Source organism: Podarcis erhardii (assembly GCF_964252035.2).
Source record: "Podarcis erhardii genome assembly, chromosome: 12".
Taxonomy (NCBI): Eukaryota; Metazoa; Chordata; class Lepidosauria; order Squamata; family Lacertidae; genus Podarcis; species Podarcis erhardii.
Window position 1 is genome coordinate 33,788,479 of NC_138513.1, and position 27,176 is coordinate 33,815,654.

The following is a 27,176-nucleotide window of genomic DNA, read 5'->3' on the forward strand; positions in this document are numbered from 1 at the left end:
AACGTAAGAAATTTAAGGAAGCGGATCGCTTGCATGAAGCGCAATCGCTCCTTTTCTCTTTTATGGCAGAGTTTTTATTCTTCAATACTTAACAAATTCCATGTAATTACTGGCTTTCCACCACCTCCCCACCCCCACAGCCCTGCAAGCAATCTAATCTATTCGGGGAAGATAATTGCAGGGCTCTTTAGCCAGGAAAGAAATTGCTGTATCTCACCACTGTTGTGCGCCTCCAGTTGTGAGGCGGAGTTGACAGCAACCTTGCATAGTGAACAGTAGAGCAGCCGCTTGGCCTTTTCTTCCTCTGTCTCTCCCGAAGAGCATGTGGTGGTGGTGCTGCTGCTAGCGGCTACCGTGGGGAGTTTTTCAACTTTGGAGGTGATTTCTGTCGTCATGACACTGCTCTTCCGAATTTCGACCGTTGTGGTGGTTGATATTGCTGGTGCCTCTATTGTGTTGCCTGCTTTAAAGATAAGGAGAGGAAGATATAAGCAACAAAATACATCTCATGCAGTGTGGATGAGAATGAGAAAGTGACTGACAGAACGTTTTTCCAGGTAAAGGGTTTCCTGGCAGGTGCAATGTAATGTCAACTTTGCGATGAAGATTTATGGCATAGACAACATGTTCAAAACCACATTGCTGCATTATGTTTATGAATCTGAAAAGGGTGGAAGAGCCACCTTTTCCCAAGCATGTAGAATTGCGAGGTACCACCTCCTGAATCAATTAATTGTCCATCTTTGTGAGAACTGGGGGGGGGGGAGAGAGAGGGAATGCTGTTTCCGTATCTTTGTGCCTTCAGGACCAAAACAAAAAGAAATAAATTAACAAATAAAGACATATGGCGACTATTTCACTGCACACTGTTTATAACCCAAAGCGATACGAGTTCGGTGAAATACATTTAAAAATAGGAGTTTTGAAGATGGCATTGTACAATAATCATTAAATTTTGTAATTAAGTTTCCAAATAATCTAAACTGCGAAGTATTGCCTGCTTTTTTTTTCTTTTTCTTTTTAGCTGATAGCAATGAATTTGTTTTAATTAGTTCTAAATCTGAATTTCTCCCGGGACCTCAAATTAGCAAACTGGTCGGCATGCAATACGGGAGCCAGGAACACTGTTCCAAGTCTGAGCAGCAGAAAACAGTGTTCATGAAACAGGAAGGCAACTGATCTTATGTTGCTGAAAGCACATGCCAAAGAATGTTCCTTTAAAAAGTAATATTTATATAAATTTGTTGATAGACAAATGATAGCATCCAATTCCTCTTTACTTGTGGAGTGTGGTCTACCAAAGTAAATTGTAGCTGAGTAGTGTGGCCTGCTAGCTGCTTAGCCACTATGTTTCTGCATATGACATTTGTATTCTGCTTTTCTCAACAAAAATGTTGAGCTCAAAGTGGTTCAACAACAATAATGTTAAAAATTAACAAACTGTATCAAAATGAAACAGTATATGAATAAGGCAAAAGAATAAACAAATCCATCCAATAATTGGTTAATGGGCAGCATTCAGCCACAAATTTGCAAGCCTTGTCTATTCAACTCACTGATACTTTTCATAGAATAGAAAATCCCCAAGCCAGGTCTCAAACCGACGGTCGTATGTCTTCCCGCCTGTGCTCCTGCATGAGCTGCGTGAGATCATGGAGCCAAAAATATGTGCTTTTCTGGAGCTATGCTAGCATGGTGCCCCAAAATGCACATTTTGGGGTGCCGTGCAAAATCATGCCCCCCCCAATGTGTTTGGGGTTGCTTTTTGGCGGCAAGATCTCGGCACAAAATCATGCAAGATCATGACACCCAAAGTGACCACGTGCTCTCATGCGAGAAAATGGGGTGTTCCTTTTTTCTGGAACACTTATGGGGTATGTAGTTCTGTATGAAGTATGTCATTTATCCAGAATCCAAGCAAAGAGCACCTAATGCAAGTAGAAGTTTACTGAACAAAATACATCCAAATGGGTTTCAAGCTGAACATTCTTTTGCAATATGTTAACATTCAGTGTAACTTTTGACACAAGGGGGAAAAAATATCTAGGAGCATGTGTACGTGTACATAAAACATTTACATGTGGGAATCTATTACCACAATCCACCACCCCATCTGGAGAGTGGCTTCCTATTCCACAGATTTATGTTCATTGTATTTCAGAATTCCTCACTATATAGCTTGGTGAAAAGACGCTGAATCATGATAATGTTCCTGAAATATGCGTGTGTGTGTTTGTGTGCATATTTTCACATTAATACATGTAAACAAATTGTACCAGTGCAAGTTTTTGTCTTTTTTGGCCCATCTGGAGGTTTATAAGTAAGAAGTAGCTATTTACATATGAGAAACACAAAATACTATGTATATCAGACTACTTCTGGGTTAAAGAGAGCTCACTGCCCTGACCTATAGATCAGCTTAAGTGGTAAGCCGCACCGCTATAGCACACCAGAGTATCACGGAAAACCTAAACTCCATCCCTCATCCCAAGTTGTAACCTAGACATGAAGTACACAATAAGTTTTTGCCTCGCTGGTACCAAAGTGGTGCATCCTTCTGTGTCGTCGATGACCCTAGATGCTGCTTCCGTACAGGGCAAGCAATTCAACACACTATGATTGGATCACTTGGGGGTTGTTGTTTTTCAGCAGCAAGAGCAGAGATGGGGCAAGAGTCAGATCTAAAGATGGTGGCGCTTTACCCTGATCCTGCTGTGCCATCTCCCTGATCTTTATTTATCTGTTGATATTATTTTGTTTAAAATCAAAATGCCTTTGGCTTTCAATCAAAGACAAAAAAAATACAAAAAAATACAGTGGAACAGATCAAACGTTACAAATGCAAACAGAGCCAGCAGAGAAGTGACAAAGCACAAAAAAGGCTGCTCTAAAATAAATGGGAAGTCTGGACAAGTAAAGATAAGACTTAGACTGCCACTGAAAATTAATCGAAGTAGGTGATGCAGTAGCAGCCAGCATGGTAGGGTGGAGCTTCCTTCCAACTGGTGGCACTGCTGCAAGTTACATGGACAAAGCAGGGGGGGGGCAGGGTGGTAGCCTAATTGGAGATGTGTGGGCGGACTTGCAGGAGCACAGGATTTGCTCCACGGGTACACCTACACAGTCCCATGCTGCCTTGCCCTGCCTCAGCTCTATCCAGGTAAGTTGCGATAACGCTGGTGTTGGGAGGGAGGTGCTCTGTGTCTCTGCCCTGCTGCAATTGCAGGTAAGCTGCCCTGGGCAGGAGCATTCCACCCAAAAAAGTGTGTTTCCAGGTTGCCTCTGCCTGATTATTTATGGTAGGGACACTCAGATACAGATATTAATGTGCAGGCAAGTTCATGTGCAAAGTGGCAACATGTGCACATATGTTTTCTCCTGTGGGAGAAAAATCGGGAGAATGGTGCATTGGAACATAGGGAGCTGTCTTATACAGTGGTACCTTGGTTTGCATACATCTTGGTTTGCATACGTTTTGGATTACAAACACGTCAAACCTGAAAGTGCATGTCCCTGTTTGCAACCTTTTTTTTTTTGGATTACGAACAATTTTGGGGGAGAGGCCCCATTGGCGAAAGCGCACCTTGGGTTACAACCTGTTTTGGTTTACAAATGGACCTCTGGAACGGATTATGGTTGTAAATCAAAGTACCACTGTACTGAGTCAGAACATTTGTCCGCCTAGCTCGGTACTGACTATTCAGTCCTGCAGTGGATTTCTGGGATATCGGAGAGGGAGCAATCCCAGCCCTGTCTGGAGATGCCTAAGGACTGTAGGCAGACTTGCTAAGAGTAGAGATGGGCAAAAACCAGCCACCCCTAATTCAAAACTTTGACAACTGAAACAGCTCCTGAAGCGGTTTGGGAGCAGCGGCCTTGCAATTCTTAAAGAACAAAAAGCTTCTTGCCACTTCCCCTTCTTTTCTTGAAAATCTCCCCCCACTTTGAAACGTCTTCCCTGCCTTTTTATCATTTAAAGCAATGCAGCAGTAGCAGATCAAGCTGCGACCACTATTATTCCTCCCTCCCTAGCGAATCAATGTGAAGGAAGAATTGTAGCCACCAGAGCTCTGCTGCTTGCCACCACACTATGGAAGCTGTCAGCAAGCCAGTGGCTTTAAAAACAGTTTATAAAAGGGTTACACAAGAAAGGAAAATAGAAAAAAAAATGAAGGCAAGAAGCACTTCCCATGCTAGAAGTGTAATCCCCCTCCTTTCCCCCCTGAATCACTTTTGGCTTTCTCCCTTAATCATTCTGCCTTTTCTCTTTCATTTTCCTTCTGGGGTTCAGCCAAAATACGCCTCCCCAATCTGTCTGAAGCCCTGAAGTGAAACAAATGAGGACCAGCTCTTATTCTGAGACACTTTGAGTTTGTGGAATGACCTCCTGTGGGAGAAGAATGAAGAGAACTATAATATTTAGGAGTTTTATACTTAGGTTGAACAAGGCTGTTTTCCCTAGAAATATTCTGCAGGTAACTTCCTACCACTGGTAGCACAGAACCAATTCCTCCATTTCAACCGGCAGGAATATACTCTGTTTCTCTTTCCTTCATTCTGTGATTTTCCTTTTGGAATTTTTAGACCTACGGTTTCAACATGATTAAAGTGTAAGTCATTTCTCCATGCAGGGAGACAATCAGCTCTAACAACCCTAGAGGTGAAACAAAAATTGCCTCTATAGGCGGGAGATATAATCATGCAGTATAATTAGAGTAGTCAGTCATGCTCTCTGGGGGAAAGGTGTGAAGCGTAGTAAAAGGAGAAAGAATAGAGCATTTATTCCTTCCTTGAAAACCCCTCCTGCCCTTTTCCATCCCAGTGTCGCTTGATCAATTCATTTGGTTAACATAATTTGACACTTAAAACCACCTGTCGCATCATGCATGTGCATTTCAAAAAGGGGAGCACTGAAATAACATTTTCTGGTCTCAACAGCAAATACAAAGCCTTTGTATTTTGACAGAAAGCAGAAAAAATTAAAGAAGATGTTAAACTACCACAAGCCCAATTATCAAATGCCTTGGTACCATGCAAAAAGCCTTGATAATGATATGAGTTCAAAAAATCACCCCTATTTGTTCTTCGTCCAAGTTCAGTGCATCTTCAGTTGTGTAGCCTGACCAGCTCATTTAAGAGGATTTGATTAGCCTACCAGTTAAGTCAATTACATTGCAATCTTAATACATATCCTGCCCTGAATGCAGGGGGGCAGCACTGAAAACCACATGGTACTCAAATCCCGAGTCAGTTTCACTCTGAGGATCTGAAGAACTGCGTTAGCATTTGTTGCTATAGGTATAGTGTGTCCTCCCAGCCCTTGAAGACATAATGCAGTGACTCAGAGATCTGGAAGGAAGTTGGAAATGCATTCAGTACACACGTGAAATGAATTATTTTGCTGATGTGGGCAAGCTGCATCATGCTATTTTCATACTAATGACCTGCAGTAATTATTCATTCTTGCAAGTGTCGCCACTCTGCTTTGGCACTGCCAGGAACACTAATATCGCATGGAACAGGATGTCAGCATCCAATAAAGAGGGATGATTAGAATTCACAACAGTTCTCTTTCTGATCTTAATCCTAATATAAACAGAGCTCTTAGGAAGTCTATAAAGGAGTAAACCTTGAATGAAGTGGCAAACATAAATCCAAAAGTTTATTTTCATACTAAAACAGTACCAGAATGTACATAAATAGTATCTGATGCCCCCCCCCCATTAAAGTGCAAGACACCTACTAAAAGAGGAACATTATTTAAAGGAGCTAAGCACATAGGATTAATTTTGTGTCCCAAATATACCTTTCTGAATTTTCGTTGTGCTATGAACATAAATCCTCTCTGTGGTTTTTTTTTTGCAATTAGAATCTTGCCTTATATAAATTAGTTCTGATCTGGAAAAAAAAAACCACCAGAAGATGCTGTGCAGTGTTACAATGAACATTTAAGTCTTTGCCCATTTACCGGTAATTTGGAAAGGGGGACCAAAGCTCCTCTCATCAGGGCATAACAAAAACAAAGAGGAGAGGCTTATATAACACACATACTGTATTGAAGAAGAGCTGATGCTAGGGATTGTTTAACTGCAGTGTTCAAGCTGATGGAATTCCAGAGCTCCCCCCTAGGAGCCAGGTTCAAACACTTGAAGCTCATAAGGGCCAAACAAGGCCAGTTCATAAGGGATAGACTGTACCTGATTTGCCTGGGAGCTCCCCATCACTGAACTTAATCTGCGAGAATAGGTGAGATCTGATTCTTTGCAGTAGCAAATGCTTCAGTCTTAAGGCATATGTTGTCATGGGCAGCTCTATGAGTTTTTCATTCCTCCTGGCTCAATCTGGTTGGCTCTGACCAGTGACAGGGCCTTCTCAGTGTTGGTTCCCCATTTGTGGAATGTCCTCTTTGAAGAGGTGCAGCCATTGCCCTAATTACATTTAGGGAGGAATTTAAAAACATTCCTATTTACCTGGGGATTTGATGGCTGAAAGATACTATTCCTGGCAACCTTGTAGTAATTAGCTGTTTTAATTTTAATTCAAACACTTTATATGCCGCTTAGCCACAATCGTCTCTAAATAACTTACAAGGAAACAATACAAAAGGGCAAGAACCAGTTAAAGCTATAAAATTAAACTTCAGTTAGAACGCTATGAGGAGTGGGCTGGTGATTTATTTTTATTTATTTATTTTTAACTTTTAACATGTTTTTAAATGTTTCTTTATTTTATTTTTCTGCCCTGGTTTTCTTTGTGAGGATAGAAAGTTAATTAATGAACAAATAAAAATCTGTTGGAGCTCCTGAGAGCAATGGATACTTCTGAGCAACCTTGGGAGCCTTCAGTTCTGCCAAGTTAAGGATGAGTCATTGAGTCAATAGAGGTCTACAATTTCTGGCAATACAGAAGCAAAGGGAAAGCTACTTTTATTTTTTGTAGGAAAAAAGAATTTTTATTATTTAACCAACAATCTTAACACACACACATAAAGCTGATGGCTGGAGGAATGGTTTCTTCCTGCTGCCCCCCGCCCACTGGCAAAGAGGAGTGCTGCTAATGGTTTTGCGCTTCCCCTATGGTGAAGGACCTAGCTGTGCCCAGGTGGGCAGAAAGCTACTGCCTGCAGTTTTTTCACAAGTACCAGCAGATGGAAACCCTGCTCATCAGAGCATGGGATGTGAAGGTAGATCTGCTGCTCCACTCTCCCCCCCCCCAACCCAATTTAGGATTTTTCCATTACTTTACTAGTTCAAATATACTACATCAAATGTATTACCTTGCAGAAACAGAAAAAACCCTGCTTTTTATAGAGGAAACACCTGGAATCGTTAGATATAAACATTGCAGTATTACCCACTTGTCTGTACCTTTGAAGAATATTGTTACACGTCACCCCTATCTCCAGAACTGTACGAGATCCCAGGGGTTCTAGGCACTTACCCAGGGTCTGTGTTTCCTTTTGGGGGGAAATGAGCCACAGCAGAGGCTTGGTGCCATTGTGATATGTGGTTTATTTGCGCATACCTACAACCTGAGCCTACAATGGAGGAGTGTACAGCATGCATACTCCAAGAGGCTCTGGCTTTTCCCATAGGTGCCCCAACATCATTGCTCTCTGACTCTCTCTCTCTCTCTCTCCCCAGCCTGCTGCTTCCTAACTGCAATTCCAAAAGCTCTCCCTGAAACTGGCACTATCTTTTAAACAAAATGCTCAGTTGAGGGAGGGAGTCCACTTATTTGTAAATGAGATTCACCTTTGATTCTTTGTGTTACCTAAATGGCTCATCCCCCGGCTAACACCTCAAAAGGAAATCTGACATAATTGGCTATTAACATGTGTTGATTTCCTATGATTTAGGCATGTCTAATACAGTTTAGGAAGTCTGCCTAATGCAATTAGCTTTTCACACATACTGATTCCAGAGGATTAAAAGTGGTTAACACACAGCTCAAGAACACACATGGTTCTAGATATCACCTACACAGGAGACTAGCCTATCTTAATTAGCTTCTAACACCCCAAGCCTTAATTAAATTCCGGCACCTACAAACCCATAACAGTATTCAAAATCTGCATATTGTGAAGAGCACAGTGTCTCATCCTAAGAAGGAGGAAGGGAGCTTTTACAATACATATTACACTGGCAGTCCAAATTCTGCAGGGCTTTCTTAAAACAGCATTCTAGTATCAATTCGGAATTATGATATACAAAGCTCTCTATAAACCGTGCCTACGAAGTGCATGTAACACTGATTGTTACACGAACAGATTGCTGTGCAAACCCACAGTGCGTACAACAATACGAATTCATGAAGTGAATTTGCCAGAATTTTCCACTTATGTAGAATGCAGATGCAATGCAACAACACTTTCTACAATCTAATAAAAGTTTAAACAAAACTCTTAATCACAAACAGGAAGTTTGTGGTATTTTAACTACAAATTGAAGACACCCCCAGTCATACTCAATGCATACGAAGATCAGCTTGGATCTGGAGCTCCCGAGAGTGAAATTCTGCTCATGAAACAGACCTGCTGGTGGAAGGTGAGGGAGGCAATTTCTACCTATTTCTCTTTCTGCCTGCTGCACCCTTGCTCTTGAAAATCTGCTCTTGAAGCTTGGAGGGGGGTCCTCTCAAACAATGTGAGCGTTCACATAAGGGACTGCAGGGGCACTGGTGAAACATACAGGACCACAGAACTATAGTTGGACGGAACCAGGTGGATCATCTAGTTCAAACCCTGGCATCTTTCACTCAACATGGGGCTTGAGCCCACAGCTCTGAGATTAAGAGTCTTATGCTGAGCTATCCTTCATCCCCTACCCTTCTTCCAATTGCTATCCATTTTGGCGGGTGGCAGAAGTCCTTTGGTTTGTGAAAAGGCAACTCAGCATGCAACCCCATGGCACGAGCGAGAAGATAATGTGGGCTGTGTGGGAATGCCATTAGCATTTTCCCCCTTGCTGCATGCATGGAAGGAGGTGAATCCTAGAAATGCAGGACATTAACACTAAAAGTATCACATGAAACAGCTCTTGTTGCAAAAAGAAATACGACAGACCTCCTTATTTTAGCCCATATAGTCTATCGCTGTGTTGGAGGAAAGCAAGGAGAAAGGCAAACCTAGGAGCATAATAGAAAGTGCAGGGAGGGAGACAGAAATCCATCCAGGCCAGGAATTTCAGCACCTTGTGCTCTCCAGCGAAACCTGATTTGACTATGTCTTGAAGTGACTTGTTTTTATTAATTAGTAGTACACAGCTTTGTAATGGAATCTGTATTCTGTCTCAGCCATGAGTCCCTCCAGTTCGATGCACAGTTCATCAATCCTGAAAGAAATTAACTGCAGGAATGGGATGCATACATCCGTGCTGAAGTTAATTGAACGAAACTGGCAGGAGCAACAGTTGGAGGTGAAGAGCTGGGGGGGGGGGAAGCAAGGTGAGGAAGGATGAGGCAATTTTATGAATTTGGGGAACTTTTCCGATAAACTTCATTTAAAGGAAGATGACTGCAAACGAGTGAGGAGAGGGGAGGAGAACCAATTTATTCTGGATCTATTTTAAGTAACCTTGGTTTTGACTAGATTTGGAAGCTGTCCTTTCAAGCCTATAATATAGATTTCTCCTCAGTGAGGCAGAAATAGAAACTGCTTTCAGAAACTATGAATGAAAGACTCTCTCTGCTCAAGGAGCTTTAGGGGAAAGTGTTGCTGGCGCAAGCTGCTGCTCTTGCCATTTAATTAATGAGACTTGTGTGTTGAGGAAGAGGGGGGAAATCAATTTTAAAAATCAGGACAAAGGACAATGATTTGAGCGTTAAAAGTAGAGCTTACAATCAAGAGCAGAGAGGATCATACTCATTTTCGTCCCAGCTGCGCTGTTAAAGAAACACATTTTCGATTTGGACTCTGGCTTCAAGGTTAAACACAAGGTTAAGTGCTGGGTTGAGATTCGATAGCAGTATTGTTATTTGGGAGGCTGCAGTACAAGATTAACCATGGAAAATGTTGGTGTTAAGAGTAGGAACATAAACTCCAAATGGTGTTTTTAATCATACATTAGTGTTACTGTCATAGATTTCTAGGATGCACATCCTTTCTTGCAAACAACAAGAGGCGGGGGTACCATTGCATTCAACTCAATGTTAAACCACTTTTCAGTCTCACTTTCCACTCATTTTCTTTCTTTGTACCTCACCCCTCACAATTCTCATAACACAAGTGAAAACATACTTTGTTGCTTTTTCCTCTGGGTGTTCTGTTGGAAACACATACAATAAGCTTGATTTTCAAAACAGACGTTGACCATTTTAAAGTGTGAGCTTTTCTAATTCACAGTGAAATCGTACACATATTTAGCTGGAAATAACTCACATTGTGTTCAATAGGCAACTGCGCATAGGATTGCAGTCCCCATCAATCAAAATCATTAGTGTGTTGTTTTTTTAGAGCCCTGTCTTATGGACAGGCAGTTACAAATGGGCAAGTGTTACAGAAACCTGCCTATAGCACTTGAGTGACCATTTTATGTCATACACTGATTAAAAGGGAAGTTATATCATTTTCCTGTGTTGATTTATGAAGACTGATGAGATGTCATAGCAAGAACATCCAAACAGGAGCAAGGCAACCAGAGTAACTGAGTGCATGCATTCAGATGAATTGCAGGAATTAGTATCTTAGTATTCTAAGACGTGGTCTCGGACCATAAATTTAATGGAATAGCTGACCATTGCAAGATTTTCAGGGAGAGAAGCTGGGTTTCATATTTGTTTCTGCTGCTACAAGTCAGATAGTCCAAAGTTGGTTTTTATCAGAAAAATGAAAAGTGATTGATGGAATTTAATTTCAAGAAAGGTGCCTTTTTAACACTTTCAGAGGGAAAGATTCAGCTCCCTTGCTGTAGGCACACTTAAAGTGTTGTGACCAGGCTGTCAAGCTGGCTATTCATTATGCACTAAAAGAAGGCTGTAATGTTTGATCATAAGTCATAACAAAAAGTGTCTCTGAGGGGTATTGGATGTAGAGTCCTAACTGAAACTAAACTGCCAGCCACTAAATCCTGCCATTTCCCCCATTCTTATTGCTTGGTGGCTGATTAATAGTTCTTCAGCTCTCATTTACTGATCTTCTGCTTTGAGTTTTGTTCTTGTGGACCTTAAAATACTTTGTCAAGAGCTTCGCCCTTAAAAGATCAAAACCGAACTCATAACACTATTTTGCCCAGGTCAGGGGTGCCAATAAAATATTTTGAGGGGAGCCTGGAGATCACACACCTGCTGGACCAGAGGCACTGCTGAGTTCCACCTATTTCTGCTAAGTGATCTACCTATTTCTGCTACAGTCAATCGGACCAAAGTTTCAACAGCAAACCATTGCACTGGTTATACCTGGACAGTTTTCTTTGTAGCTGGAAAGTTTCAAAATACAGTGGTGCCCCGCAAGACGAATGCCTCGCAAGACGAAAAACTCGCTAGACAAAAGGGTTTTCCGTTTTTCGAGGTGCTTCGCAAGACGAATTTTCCTATGGGCTTGCTTCGCAAGATGAAAACGTCTTGCAAGTTCTTGCAAGTTTTTTTCCCTTTTTCTAAGCCGCTAATAGCCGCTAAGCTGCTAAATAGCCGTGCTTCGCAAGACGAAGAAATTGCAAGACAAAGAGACTCGCGGAACGAATTAATTTCGTCTTGCGAGGCACCACTGTAGAAAATTGGTGCTGCACATCCCAGGTTTGTTTAAAAGCGGCATGTTGTGGATACTATCTCAGATGAAGTCAGTGAAAACATTGACAGTGCCTTGCTCCATTTACTTTTTAAAGCAATACAATCTTTGACCCCTTTTGTGCTCCCCTAATAATTTCCATTCCTCTTGTAGTCAACACATCGTTAAGAAAACAGAGTAGACTGATAACAATTAGCCTGCTAGTTACTACTTGAATTTAACTGAACACAAATGTTTACGATTACCCTAGTAGCATATGTTTAGCCCATTTCTTTTGTATTATTTTATGATGGATCACTTTACATTTGCTAAACAAGCTGACCTAAACAACCTTCAGATATATCTATCTATGGCATAGAGTACAATACTTAAAGCACACCGGTGGCAGAAATGCTAATACAGGTTCCCTTCCTGTCTTGAGAAATATTTTCTTCATCTGTTCCAGAAGGGGTTATGATTTCTGGAAGGACATTTTAAAAAGTAGTTCCTAAGCAAAGAGCTTCTAATAAATTTCTCAGCCCTTATGTCATGGGTTGGCAAACTAAGGCCCGGGGGGTGGATCTGACCCAATCACCTTCTAAATCTGGCCCGCGGACAGTCCGGGAATCAGCGTGTTTTTACATAATGTGTCCTTTTATTTAATGCATCTCTGGGTTATTTGTGGGGCCTGCCGGTGTTTTTACATGAGTAGAATGTGTGCTTTTATTCAAAATGCATCTCTCTCTTTTTTTTTTTTTGAATAATTTTTTTATTAATTTCCACATAAAGAATACATAACACATCACATTTTCCACTTTAACAAATTTTTCAGTTTTGGACTTCCTTCAGCCTCTCTGACAACCATCCAAATTTAATTTTTAAATACACAGTTCTTAAATTCACTATTGCCTTTCGAAAAACCATTTGAAATCTATTTTTCTTTTTTACAATATTTCTTAAACTTTTACAGAGCTTCTTTGAATGCCACTAACGTTATTTCTCTATCACTTATACCTTCCCAATAGTCCATCAGCTTTCTCCAGTCCTCGATAAACTTTTGGTCTCGTAGATATCTGATCTTCCCTGTCAATTTATCCAGTTCTGCATAGTCCATCAATTTTATTCTCCACTCCTCTAATGTTGGTACTTGTTCTTGTTTCCAGTTCTGGGCCAGTAGTATTCTCGCCGCTGTTACTGCATATTGGAAAAGTTTGCAGTCCTTTCTGTTTATTTTGTTTCCTATAATTCCTAAAAGGTATTCAAAATGCATCTCTGGGTTATTCGTGGGGCATAGGAATTCGTTCATTCCGCCCCCCAAAAAATATAGTCTGCCCCCCCCACAAGGTCTGAGGGAGAGTGGACCAGCCCCCTGCTGAAAAAGGTTGCTGACCCCTGTTTTACGTGAATGAAGGTTGATTTCCAGGATCAACTTTTCTTACCGTGCATTGCATAGTGCACTACGGTTTCACAGTGGTTGATTATATTTGTTTTCCAAACCTTTAGAACTCATTTTGCAGAAGCAAAGGCACTGATAAAAGTTGTTTGGCATGTGAATTTCAGAGATGGCAGCATCATGTTTGAAGTTTAATCAAAGTTACACTAACTGATCAATGGCTCTCTCAAGAAACCATAGATTTCCCCCCCTCTGTTGTATGAATGGACTGGAAGACATCCATATTTGGCATCAATTCCCATACTGTAGGTCTGAGGCTCGGACAGCTATTTCAAAAGCAGGTCGAAGAGCAGAATTTAAAGGACAGATATGAAACCATGAGAGCAACCATATATACACCCAGGGTGAAGTGTGGTTCGTAATGCAAATAGTCTTTTTAAATCACTCAACGTGTAAGTTGCAAGTACTATTTAGCATATTTATTTCCTCTGCACACACAACTCTAATGAGAAACAGTACATCTACACTGCAGAAACTAGTGGGGTTTTTTTGTTCCAGAAGTACCTCACAAACTTTATTTATTAGTTTGGGGGCAAGAAGCTTGAGAATAGGTTCCATTAAGGATAACAAGCGAAAGAGCTGCTACTGTATATTACAGAATACTCAATGACACAAGATTTAAAAATGCAATTGCAAGAGATTATGTTGACATAATGACAACAAAAAACAGATATATATATATATATATATATATATATATATATATATATATGATTTCTTTTTCTTTATTTAAAAAAATCTCAATTAAAGACTGCATAATTGAAATGTTTACATTTTAAATTTCAAATCTAATACTCCTAGGGTCTACTCAACTTGAGCACTGTCATTTCAATTTCAATGGATGTCAATGTGAAAGTTGAAGATGTACTTAAACCTCTCCCCAATGTAATTAATGGAGTTTTAAAGTGCCTAACTTTGGCTGAATTGTGTGTCCTTATTTTTGAATATGCAGTAAGCTTGTAAATTTGTCGAAACGACTTACTGAGGACAATCATAGTTCACAAATCTTGAGTTTGTTGGGTTTCTGCTTTCTGATGCTGAATGTATAGCCAATTGTTCTTTGAAATTCCCTTCCTTCTTCCTTCCTTCTTTTTTATATGACAGTTCCAGTATCTTGCAGGCTGTCACTTCATAACCAATACTTTTGATTTAGAATGGCTGCTGTTAAATCACCTATCAAACTCACACAGCTTTCACTCCATTTAACCTATGGGTCAAACTCGCATTCCACCCATGTTCTGTTAACGTTGCTTAGACAAAGATACTGCTGGGACAGTGGTATAGCCGGGACTTTGCACATAGTACAACCTTTAGTAGCAATAGTCTTGTTTGCCATGCAGTACAAAGCAAAATGAATTCGAAAAGTATGTTGATGTCTTTGAGTTCCATAAGCTACTGATTTCTGAGCAAAGGATACTGTATTTCATTTTTAATTTACCAACTAAAAATTACCATTCTAAGTGTGCTCTCTCTCTCTCTCTCTCTCTCTCTCACACACACACACACACAGAGAGAGAGAGAGAGAGAGAGAGAGAGAGAAGTGAACACTTACAATGATTCAATGAAAGCAAATTAATAGTCCTCCCTTTGCTATATGTATACAGTATATCAACACTGCACCAAGGATTCTCATCCAAAATAATAAGTGCAGTCAACCACAACAATTTCCTGACAAACTGTTATGAAAACCTATTAAATTTATGAGAAAAACACAAACACATGCAATATTCATGGAAGGCTGATGCGTCATGCTATTCCAGCAAAACTAGGCACAAGGCTCCACACCACATTCAGAGCAATGTCAGAATTGTCTCTTAAACTCTGTGTTTGCACTTTTAATAATATAAGAGGTGCTCCAGTGTTCTCAAGATTATTGCTGGTATTTTATCTGCCCAACCTTAATATTCCTATCTCCCAAGAGAAGACCAACCTGTATTCATTTAAGAAATATTCTGAACGGCTGGAAAGGCAAGGACATAAATACTACGAAGAGTTTAAATAGAGTTCATTAAAAAAACCACCTTTAAGAAACCATTCATGTTTTGAAATAATAAGTATAAAGGTAAAGGTACCCCTCTCCGTATGGGCCAGTCGTGACTGACTCTAGGGTTGCGCGCTCACCTCGCTCAAGAGGCCGGGAGCCGGCGCTGTCCAAAGACACTTTCGGGCCACGTGGCCAGCGTGACAAAGCTGCATCTGGCGAGCCAGCACCAGCGCCGCACACGGAAACGCCGTTTACCTTCCTGCTATAAAGCGGTACCTATTTATCTACTTGTACTTAGGGGTGCTTTTGAACTGCTAGGTGGGCAGGAGCTGGGACCGAACGACGGGAGCTCACCCCGCCGCGGGGATTCGAACCACCAACCTTACGATCAGCAAGCCCTAGGCACTGAGGTTTTACCCACAGCGCCACCCGCATCCCCTTTAAGACACCTTTAAGAAACCATTCATGTTTTGAAATAATAAGTATAGTCACTGGCAAAAGTGGTGGGGGAAGACCCCCCAGAGAAAAAGAAAGAACATAAAAATGGTCAAGCAGAATCTATGGTCTGTTTGTGTGTTAAGTCACAACTCACATTTTGTCCCCAGCAACGCTATACTTTTAAAGTTGTACCATACCACTTTAAACAGGCATGGCTTCCCCCAAAGAACCCTGGGAAAGGTGCTGTTAAGGGTGCTGACAGTTGCTAGATGATCCTTTTTTCCCTCACAAAGATACAGTTTTCAGAGTGGCTTAATAATTAATCCCTCTGAGAATTGTAGCTCTGTGAGGAGACTAGGAGTATCCTAACAACTTTCAGCTCCCTTAACAAACTGCACTTCCCAGGGTTAGCTGTTAAATCACACTAACCAGTAGTACTTGAGAAATCAGAGTTTCTATGTTTCTCTTTTCTTCAGAACAATTAAAATATTTCATTTATATAGCAAATTGCTTTCAAATAATATATTTTGTTCAACTGTATTGGGGCTGGCAATACAAAGGAATGACAGTGTTATGACTCTCATCTGTTTTTATACAATATACTGGTGCATGATTCACCGTAAGCAAAGTACAAACAGGGGTTTTGAGCTCTATCAGTTGCAGAATTATCTCCTTGGTGATTGATCTACAAAGCAATCTCCCTTGTGATGTCTCCATATACCCAACACCATTCACCTTTAAAACATTTGAGAGCACTTCTCATTCCTAGTTGGTATATTATTTTCAGATTCTTCTTCATTATTTATAGTGTAAAACTGCATTTCTACACAAGTCACTTTGAATTTTATTAAGAAAAGTAGTACATAAATGTATTTAGGCTGCAATATTCAAAAGCCATTGACAGAACGTTTCAAAATCCGAGAACACTGTAAGTAACTTCAAAGGGAGCCTGCGACACCATTGCAATGGATCAAGAGGTTCAGTGCTCTCAGTTGTGGACTGAACAAAGCCAAAGGCTTTTTAACACATTGTATGCATTAATTAGTGCCTGTTGAGGCCTCTCATGCTTGGTCGCTATCCCTGGTCAGTCAGAGCAGAGCACAAATGTCTGGGCGGCCGTTAGGGAAATTCCCCTCCTGCCTGGACATCTGGCTCAAGTTCCTGCCTGATGCAGCATCTTAAATGGGCCAATCGGTAGCCTCTCTAGTAGGTGTGCCTTGCAGTCTGGGAGGGCATTGGCTGCACACCTGCCCTCATGGCTGGCAAGGCATAAAAGCCAGCAGCACTATCTGGCCTCAGCGTAGTCATCCAAAGTAATTTCATGAATTACCTCTGTTAATTACACAAATGTCACTACCTGTAAGGGATGCAGGTGGCGCTGTGGGTTAAACCACAGAGCCTAGGACTTGCTGATCAGAAGGTCGGCAGTTCGAATCCCCGTGACAGGGTGAGCTCCCATTGCTCGGTCCCTGCTCCTGCCAACCTAGCAATCCGAAAGCACGTCAAAGTGCAAGTAGATAAATAGGTACCGCTCTGGCGGGAAGGTAAACGGCGTTTCCATGCGCTGCTCTGGTTCGCCAGAAGCGGCTTAGTCATGCTGGCCACATGACCTGGAAGCTGTATGCCGGTTCCCTCGGCCAATAAAGCGAGATGAGCGCCACAACCCCAGAGTCGGCCACGACTGGACTTAATGGTCAGGGGTCCCTTTACCTTTACCTTACACTACCTGTATTTTTCGGTATTTCATTTTCCCCTGACTTGGCACTGTTTATAAATCCACTCCACTTCTCTGCCCCCTCCCAAAAACATTTTCCAATATACCGGTAAATCACGATAACGCTTCATGAATCTGTTGAAGAGGCCTACAGTCCACAAAACCTTATGCCGTAATACATTTGTTAGTCTTCAAAATGCATTAAGACTCTCTGCTGATTTTGCCACCCCTCTGCAAATTATGGTACATTCACAATTACTCAAGGCCAATTAACAGTGACAGAGTAGTATGCCTGGTGAGCAATTCATGTGAAGTTGTTCAACCTCCAGATTCTTGGATTTCCAACACTCGCCAACAAACCGTTCCATAAAGGGGTGTGCAATGGTGTGAGACAGGTTGTGGCACAAAAACAACTTGGCACAGTAGTTTGGCACTAGACTGATTTAAAGGGATGGCAGGGTACTTGCTTGGTTGTGTGAACAGGGGCTAAAAGCAGAAAATAATTGCCACTTCAGCCATAAATACGCAGTGAAAGAAACAAAATCCATCCTTTACCAACTTGGGCTGTGAGGACTGTATGTGGTTAAATGGCGTCAACGAAGAGTTTATCCATTTTCAGCAATCATGACCGGGTCCCCTGAGCATCAGACAAGTGCACATTCATGTACTGTGCGTGCTTTACTTTCAAAGCAGAACAATTAAAGGACAAAACAGAAACATCCGTTAATGAGGACACATTGATTCACACATTATTCAAGGAGCATGAAACAATAGCTAACAAAACTGAGTTAATGGATTGCAGGGCTTTTATTAAACAAACTGTACATGTTAAGTGGCGAATGTTTTAAGTTGTAAGTGGAGAAGATGCTCCCGTCTTCCATTTTGCCCTTAATGGATCCCAGATGTCAGCTCTGCCCTTCAGCTTCCTAATGAGCCACAGCTGCGAGTTCCTCTTTTCAAAGCCAGCCTCTAAGACAATTCTCATACTGAGACTTCCTCTTTATGAGGTCATCTGGAAGGGAGATGGAACATGACCCCATGCGTAGTTTCAAAAATCTGAAACTGACGGAAAAGTCAATCAAATAACCTAATTTGACCCTTTGCCAAACGGCAGCTCAACTGAAATAATTACCAATACTCAGCTCAGTAATTCACAACTGACTAGTACACAACTTCCAGGAGGCTTTCGAGCTTTGGTGCAAAGATGGCAAGCGATTAGGGCAGGGTAGTTTTGGAGCTGCAGTTTGGGTCGTTTGTGTGGGATGCCATATCTATTTTTAGTACCACGCTTGCCTCTAAAGCAGCAGCAAGCAAAAAAAAAAATGCCGGCCCAGAACTGGATGTTATGAAACCAACTGCCAACTAAAGCTGGATCAGGCCCAAACCGTTCAAATGCTTTCACGAAAGAAATGTGGCCTGAAAACCACTCTGAAAGGGAGCACACAGGTCAAGAGGCAGAGCACAGCATATAAATGCATGCTTTGTTCAGGGGCTTGTTTCTGCGCACATTTGACCTGACTGTAGAGTTCTAAAAGGGGATTTCGCTCCTCTCCATTTAGGGCAGTTGTCTCAATAAAAGTGAAGTAGGTTGCCAATCACCCAACATTAAAACTAAAGAATCTAGGACAATAAACAGGATAGGGCAGCCCAAAGCTAAGCGCTTTTACATCCCATTGTTTTCCTTGGTAAAATTAAAAAAGGTAAAGGTAAAGGTAAAGGACCCCTGACAGTTAAGTCTAGTTGTGAACGACTCTGGGGTTGCAGCCCTCATCTTGCTTTACTGGCCAAGGGAGCCGACATTTTTTAGTAGACAGTTTTTCCAGGTCATGTGGCCAGCATGACTAAGCCGCTTCTGGTGAACCAGAGAAGCACAGAAACACCGTTTACCTTCCCGCCGGAGCAGTGCCTATTTATCTACTTGCACTTGACTTGCTTTCAAACTGCTAGGTGGGGGCAGGAGGTGGGACCAAACAACGGGAGCTCACCCTGTTGCGGGGATTCGAACCACCGACCTTCCAATCGGCAAGCCCAAGGCTCAGTGGTTTACACCACAGCGCCACCCGCGTCCCCGGTTAAATGCGTGCTTAAATTATCCCATTAAAATAATGAAAGGGGCAGTCCTAGGGATGTTTAGTCAGAGATGCAGCTCACTTAAATGAACAGTGCTTCCTTATTAATTTGTTTTTTTAAAACGCCTATGCCATAGGTGTTTATTCTATATTGTTTTTAAACCAATATTTTGTTGTCCCTGGAAAATAGGGACACTTGGAGGGTCTGTGTTTGAGAAACTGGAATGCAGTATTCCTGTACTTCAAATCACCCAGTAGTATACACATAAAGCCTCACTGTCCTAAGTATTTTGGTGTGTCTATGTATTAACTGAAGCCTTTTAACCCACCCACTCCCTTTGCCCTTAAGATAGCTCAAATACATTAATTTTTTGGGTTTTTTTTGTTTTTTGCTATTCAGCTCTTGGAACCTTTTCGTCCTTCTTAAAGTCCTTTCAACAAACCCACATTATACATGTTCCAGATTAGAAGCAGCTGTACAAACAGTGTAGCAAGTACAGAGAGCCTTAATAAAGTAATTTTCCTCCAACTTGTACACTACCTTTCTCTATATCAGTCCAATTCTCAGTCATGTAATTCTGCCTCTTTAGCTTTGCTTTCATTATTACATGGCTACCTCCCCTACCCCACACTTAGTGGATTTGCTCTGACTGTTGCCACGGGCACATCATTCCTAATTTTGGTTTGTAACTTGCATAACTTTCCAGCTTCTGTGGAGGATTATGCTATGTGCCTCTTCTGTACTTTTACATAGGGTCCTTGAGGATTTCCAACTGACCTGCAACAGTGAAAATTGACCTCAGTGGGAAGGAGGAGACACAGATTTAACACCATGGTGTCCTCCAGATATTTTGGACTATGGTTTCCATCATCCCCAGGCAGCATGACTAATAGTCAGCGATGATGGGAGTCAAACAACTTGTGGAGGGTACCACATTGGTTTTAGAACTTGCAGTAATAGCCTATAGAAGGAGTTCTCTCATCACCTTAGGCAATTCCACAGAGAGTCTCTGTAACAAGTGCCAAAACCCGTCTGGGTAGCAAGAATTCAGAATCTCAGGCTTTCCTTTCTCAGTTTCTGGAACACTGATCTATTATTTCCAGCTCTGCAGCCAGCTGCCCCCAGAGACACTTCTGACTATCCACCATGCTTTTAAAGATTAGGGTTCATGATGCAAGTTCATGATGGTCCAATTCTAACCTGCACTGAACACACATCCAGAATGAGCTGCACAGTACTGCCTCAGGTGCTTTATCTAGCCAGGTCTCAGTAATCAATGCAACATCAAGGGTCTTATTATGAACTCAAATTATAAATAGCTGGTGCTTATTTTATCACCTTTTTTGTTAGAGGGCAACCTGTGACAGGCAGGAACATCTCATGCCTCAATTTCCAAATATTCTGTGACCGATGAGGAATGAAACCAAGTGATTTCATCCGAGTTCAACATTATCTGTATTTTGCATAATTATTTTACTACACCCTGTGTTGCCATAGGGTGACAAATGCATGCAATTCTTTCTTGGTTGCTCATTTTTGTAAAGGTAAAGGTAAAACAGAAATGCACCCATGGAAAGGCAACATTAGTGTTTAAGTGACCATTTTTAAACATGGATTTATTTTCTCTATTCTAACATGGGGCTATATTTATAGGCACAAATAACCATAATAGACTTACTACACACACACACACACACACACACACACACACACACACTTTGTGGTGATATCTTATTCATTTGTTTTTGTTTAGCTATAAAGTTTCTATAAATTCTTGTGACAGCATACAACTGACAACCAATTTTTTTTTTAAAAAAACCCCAACCTAAACACAATTAAAACCCAGTGGAATATGCTAAAATCAGTGCCAAAGTGTTCTGAAGTAGTTTGTGTCCAATGGACAGTAGGCTTGACACAGAGGGAGATTCCATGGGGCAGGAATTCAACAGATGCCAGAACCATACCAAAATGCAGATCTCTCTAGTCATCGCCCGTGTAACCTCAGATGACGAGGTGGGAAGATAAACATCTCAATCAAGAAGATAGAATTTGGGCAGGATTTTGATGTTAAAAAGGGTGCTCCCTCAGCCAGGTCCAAAATCATTTAGAGCTTTGTAGGTTATAACCAGCACTCCAAACTGCACTCAGAAATGGACTGGCAGTCAGCATAGCTGTTTACACACCAGTGAATGTATTTTCTATAACAAGTCTTAGTTAGAAGCCTAGCTGCAGTTTCAAAGGATTTGGAAAAGGCATCTTCATGCTCAGTGCATTATGTGGTGTGTGGATAACTGCCTCCAGATTATCTCTGTCCAGGAGTGAGAGGACAATGACTTTGTTTTTCAAGCACTTCACAAAAATGGTCACAGCAAGCAACTGAGGATTCCTTTATATTAGGGGTGGGGGACTTCAGACCTGGGCACCCCATGTGGCCCTATGTGCCCCCTGGGGTTCTTTTCAGCCCATGCCCCCTCCCTGGGCAACACCCTTCACTGGCCTTGCACTGAATCCAGCTCAAGTGTTTTTGCCTGGCTAGAGCATTTCCTTCAACTGTGATAGTTGCTCTTGCTTGCCTGAAGGGAGCTGTAATAATGAATACATGTACAGTACGCAGAGAAACCTCTGGTGTTTGTGTGACTGGAATGCGGCCTACTCCACAAAGATGAGAGTCACATCTGTTGCCCTGCCTACCTTTGCCTTTCAAACTGCCTGTCACTGGAAGGTGGACATAAGGGAACGTGTTCCTGATGCTGTAAGGGTTCCCCAACCCTACTTTACATCATCATGGGAGGCCCAACTGGAATATGCCCTGCTCCACTTGGGATAGCTCCATTGGACCACATGAAAGGATTTCAGTGGTAGCAGAAATGGTGGTGGTGATGATGATTGATATATTGTACTAAAATTGTCTATCGTAGCAAGAAAAGCACAATATAACTTTTGTCTCTTTTTATGTGTATAATTCACTCCAACAGCTGGAGGAATATGGAAGTGCTTGATTTTGACGGTTGTCACCTCTACCTTAAATCAGTTTTAGAAACTGGGATCTAAAGCAATCATATTGTAATGTGTTAGCTGGAAAAATATTTGCATCTGGAGAAGGTTCACCATTTGTTACCACACCAGAGTTATGACTGCAATGTGGTTACTGTGTGAAAATATGGGGTTTCAGTGAAGAGGTGAATCCTATCTCAGAAACCCAGATGTTCAGAATTTGTTTCTGGGAACTTGGTGATGACGGGTGTGCACTCAGATGCAGGCAGAGGCTTCCCAACTAATGCATAATATGGTTAATTTAAGCTCCCAACTCTTAACTAAAGCAGATTTCAGTGTAAGATAGAGCTGAGCTGCCACTAAAATTAAGCACTACAGTCCTGAAATGTAACATGAGGAACGTGATTAATATGCACTGTGGGCAGAGCACTTGGTACACTTAACTACCACGAGTTAAACCACTCAGTGAAATATAATAGAACAGAAGTGGCCTCCCTCTCGCATCCATCCTTACTAATGATTTAATTTATACTTGAGAGGGTTTAGCGAAGGGAGGGGGAGAAGGGAGCTTGCAAAGACAACAGGCCTGGGCAAAATGTTCCTTGATTTAAATTTAGTGGCAATGACATCAGCAAGCTAATGGGTTTAATTGTTACATCTGAAGAATGAAAATTTTGGTATTTAAGCAACTATTGTGAAATGTTTCAGCAGAGCTCATTTTAGTAACTTCATCCCAACAGCCGGGGACTATTTTTAGTGCTCTCTCTTGATTAAGCAAACATTTAAATACAAATGGCAATGACGAATGCAAGAGCCATTTCACACAAGCTTTTAGGCTGAAAAAGAACATACTTGTTACAGGAAAGTGTCCAACAGTTCACAGAACTGCAGAGAATTGGTGGTGCAATGAAATTATGTCACATCCACTCAGTCCCTTCTAGCAGCAAATAATCACTCCCTACAGCATTATCAGAAAACCCCAAGAAACAATATTGTGCTGTCTTATGGTATGATTGCTGTGAGGCAATCGGCTGCTCTAAATCAGCAACATATGCAGTATCAATAAAATAAGGGGCCATTTATGAAAAGGTTTAACTTTTATTTGCCATCTGGCCACCGCTTTCTAATAGGTTTACGGGTGGATGGCTATAGGTTTTAATTTGTATTTTTAACTAATAAAAATAAATAACTCTGAAGTCTTAAAATCCCTTGGTATGGTTTATTTTGATTAAGTGCACACATTAAAATATGATAGTGCTGCCAGCAGTGAGCAGAAGTAGGCATCTGGAAGCCAGATTCAGTGCTGTGAGTTACGAAAAGAGAGAGAAAAGAAATAGATATGCAAGTTCTTGAGAGGAGAGAGTAAAGGCTGCATAAAACGGCGAGCCAAGAAGCAACGAAATGAAAAGACTGGGCACTTGGTATGTTGCTGTTTTGTTATGTGAATAAAACTATTTGTGGGAAATACATGGACCTGACAATCCAGTTTATATGAAGTTCCTCCTTTACAATTTTGGACATGGCAGTAACTGACTTGAATAAAGGTAAAGGTAAAGGGACCCCTGACCAGTCCATGTCCAGTCGTGGCTGACTCTGGGGTTGTGACGCTCATCTCACTTTATTGGCCGAGGGAGCTGGTGTACAGCTTCCGGGTCATGTGGCCAGCATGACTAAGCCACTTCTGGCGAACCAGAGCAGCGCACGGAAACGCTGTTTACCTTCCCGCTGGAGCAGTACCTATTTATCTACTTGCACTGGCGTGCTTTCGAACTGCTAGGTTGGCAGGATCACGGACCGAGCAATGGGAGCTCACCCCGTCATGGGGATTCGAACCGCCGACCTTCCGATTGGCAAGCCCTAGGCTCTGTCGTTTAACCCACAGCGCCACCCATGTCCCTAACTGACTTGAATACCCCATATCAAACACATCCTGAATGCTATGTTGACTGCACATGTAGCTAATAGCAGAAGCGTGTTTGATCCATCAACAAGATTGTACATAGGGTGCCCACAATGTTGGAACAACCAACACTAACATTTTCCCCTTTGAAATGTGGCAAAAGGTTGTACTGCAATGACAAAATAGACATCCCCATGCTTGATTCTGTCCGGGGCCACTGTCTGGGACCACTTCTGTTGAGGTGGAACAGCTTTGCCCTGGTACTTCGGAAACAGATCACAATAAGGATGAAAAACTGCTTTACTAAAAAGTAGATAGGAAAGGAAACAAGTTAGGGTAGTGGTTCTCAAAAGGTGTGGTGCGACACACTGGTGTGGCAGGAGAGGACGGAAAGTGTGGTGGGCAGATTCAAGGACAACAAATAAGCATTTAAACAATTCAGTATAGTACAGTATCAATATAGATAGATAGATGATAGATGATGATAGATAGATAGATAGATAGATAGATAGATAGATAGATAGGTAGGTAGATAGATAGATAGATAGATAGGTAGATAGATAGGTAGATAGATAGATAGAGATAGAGCAAAATATGGGTAGATGTCATTTAAAAATGAGGGCAAGAACATCAAGTGATACTGAAGACAATCCTAGTTGTGTTTTCCAATGCATTTCTCATCAATAAAGAAAATTAGTGTGGCATGAGCAATGTTTTACTCTGAAAGTGTGACCCAGAGAAAAATGCCTGAGAACCAATGAATTAGGGGGTCATGGTCAACATGGCATTATTGTGAGGTATATGTCCTGCTAATTGATGTTATTTGAATGGACTTTGCTCCACAGTCTCTCTTTTGTTGTTATAAGACTGGTGAGAGTGTAGAGAAGGGCTTTAAACAATGAAATGCCCCTTGTACTCTGCATTGCTGAAAACCTTTCTTTTCTTTTTGCTTTTGTACAGGCTGGTTTCTCATGTTTAGGATTCCTAGTATGCACTACTCTAGTTGAGCTTATTTTTTCTGAATTTGCTCTTTAAACTTTGCTGTAAGTCACCTTGTGTGTTCAGTTTCTGAACGGAAAAGCAACTCATATACCAACCAGCCAATCTTTGTTCCTACATAGGTGGGATGTTTTTTAGGCTGAACTGCAAACCTGCTTTCTTTCAACCATAGAACAGCCATTCTTGTGCATGGATATTTATGGTCTGTGATGCCCAATGAAACAATTAATTAGGGTGTAAATGTTCCCAAAGTGAATAATCAGGAATGGGTGTTTAGAGCTTATCATGGAATTACAGGAAGTAGCCTCGGTCTGACACAACCAAATTAAAAGGCATCACAAAATGAAGCTACTGTGAAAACAGAGCATAACTGCTTTAGTGCTCAAATGACTACAACACTTACTGAATGAGTTGGCAGTTGAAGCAAAGGAGTTTAAGGAGTTTATATAAAATCTGCCATAATTTAGAAAGACTATTCTGCTTTGCCAGACCTACAAGGTTTGAAACTTATTTCACCATTGACAACGCTCTAATAATCTAATCATCATCATCACTGATGTCCAACGAAAGCCTAAATAAACTTGTGAATATTTCCTCTTTCCACCTGAAGAGGTCAGGATGTGTCAATATAACCCCTCATCAGGCACTCCAAATAATGTGTGATGGTTCTAACTGAGTAGATGGCAGGTGAACATGCATGATGTCCCTCTCTTTAATGTACCCACAAGCGCCAGCTCCTCTTCCTCCTCTTCTTCTGACCTCTGTGCATTGAACAAGAAGGTCTTAATGGAGGGTCTAACCACATTTTGCTGAATCCTCCTCTCATTGCACAGGATTCCCAATGGCAGGAGGATTCTAACTCTTCAACCTAATGCTGTTAGAATTCCCCTTTATACCTTCATGCTGAATGTGTAAAGGTCAGGAGAGGGGCACTGGATGCAGGACTTGTGTTTGTGAGTGTGTGTACCCTCCCCATTTTAAGCCCAGGCACATTCTTATGAACATCTAAAAAAGGCTATTGGCTTCAGAGGCTGAGGCCTTGTAATGTTGCTGCTGCCACATCGCAATGGACTTCTCGGTTGGTTAGAGCATGGTGCTGATAAGGCCTCTCCTCTTCACGGAGGGGAGGTGTTGTGGGCGGGAACTGCTTCCTGTGCTCACAGGGGGCGTAACTCAGCCCCCTGCGTCACTGAATCCTGTGCCCGCGTCACGCTCATGAGCCAGCCTATACAGTTGGGGGGGGGGCATTGCTTAGCTGAATTTGAACAACCGCTGGCACACGGACACTCCCCTCTTGTTTCTGGCTTCCTCGGATCACCTGCCCACCCTCCCTTAGGTTTCTTCCTTCATTTCTTTACCTTGCTATACACTTTGGTTGGTCGCCTTGGTTGTCCAGGGGGCCTGGTAGGAATTTTTTCCCACTTGGCAGATTGGCACCAGCCGCTTGGTTTTTCGCCTACCTTGTAGCAAATTGTCACAACTTCGTAAAGTCTGGCGGTTAGGCATTGGAAAACGCGTTGTGTGTCGGAGGGGAGGTTGTGGCCATCAGCTACCCCTCCCCTTGAAGGATATTCCGTTAAAGGAATCCGGCGGTCGTGGTTCCTGTCCGATGCCCTGGTGGTGGCTAGGGCCATGGCATGATCCCTGGTGACTCTAGGGGAAAGCTTCCAGTTGATTTGCATCAGCAAACTCCCCCTACTGGTTTGTTAACCCTTTTGTGACTCCCAGCAGAGCGGGCAGGAGTCAAGTACAGTCATACCTCGGGTTAAATATGCTTCAGGTTGAGCATTTTCAGGTTACGCTCCGCGGCGACCCGAAAGTAACGGAACGTGTAACTTCCAGGTTTTGCCGCTCACACATGCGCAGACCCTCAAAATGATGTCACGCACATGCGCGGAAGCAGCGACCCACACTCGCGTAGTT

The 27,176-nt window shown here is 41.9% G+C and overlaps 1 protein-coding gene and 1 long non-coding RNA gene across 15 annotated transcripts in view; one reads left to right on the plus strand and one right to left on the minus strand.

Annotated features, from left to right (window-relative positions):
• LOC309325779 overlaps positions 1 to 27,176 on the plus strand; it is a 117,710-nt gene that overhangs the window by 25,083 nt on the left and 65,451 nt on the right. The window lies entirely within an intron of this gene.
• The window catches only part of ZNF385D (zinc finger protein 385D), a 583,216-nt gene that overhangs the window by 10,745 nt on the left and 545,295 nt on the right, over positions 1 to 27,176 (minus strand). For 11 of the 13 annotated variants that reach the window (XM_081882143.1, XM_081882152.1, XM_081882148.1 and 8 more), the window contains one exon: positions 218 to 463. In XM_081882143.1, the coding sequence (XP_081738269.1) occupies positions 218 to 463 (246 nt within the window). The remainder of the gene's footprint in view (positions 1 to 217; positions 464 to 27,176) is intronic. The other 2 variants (XM_081882149.1, XM_081882154.1) reach the window with 1 other exon arrangement.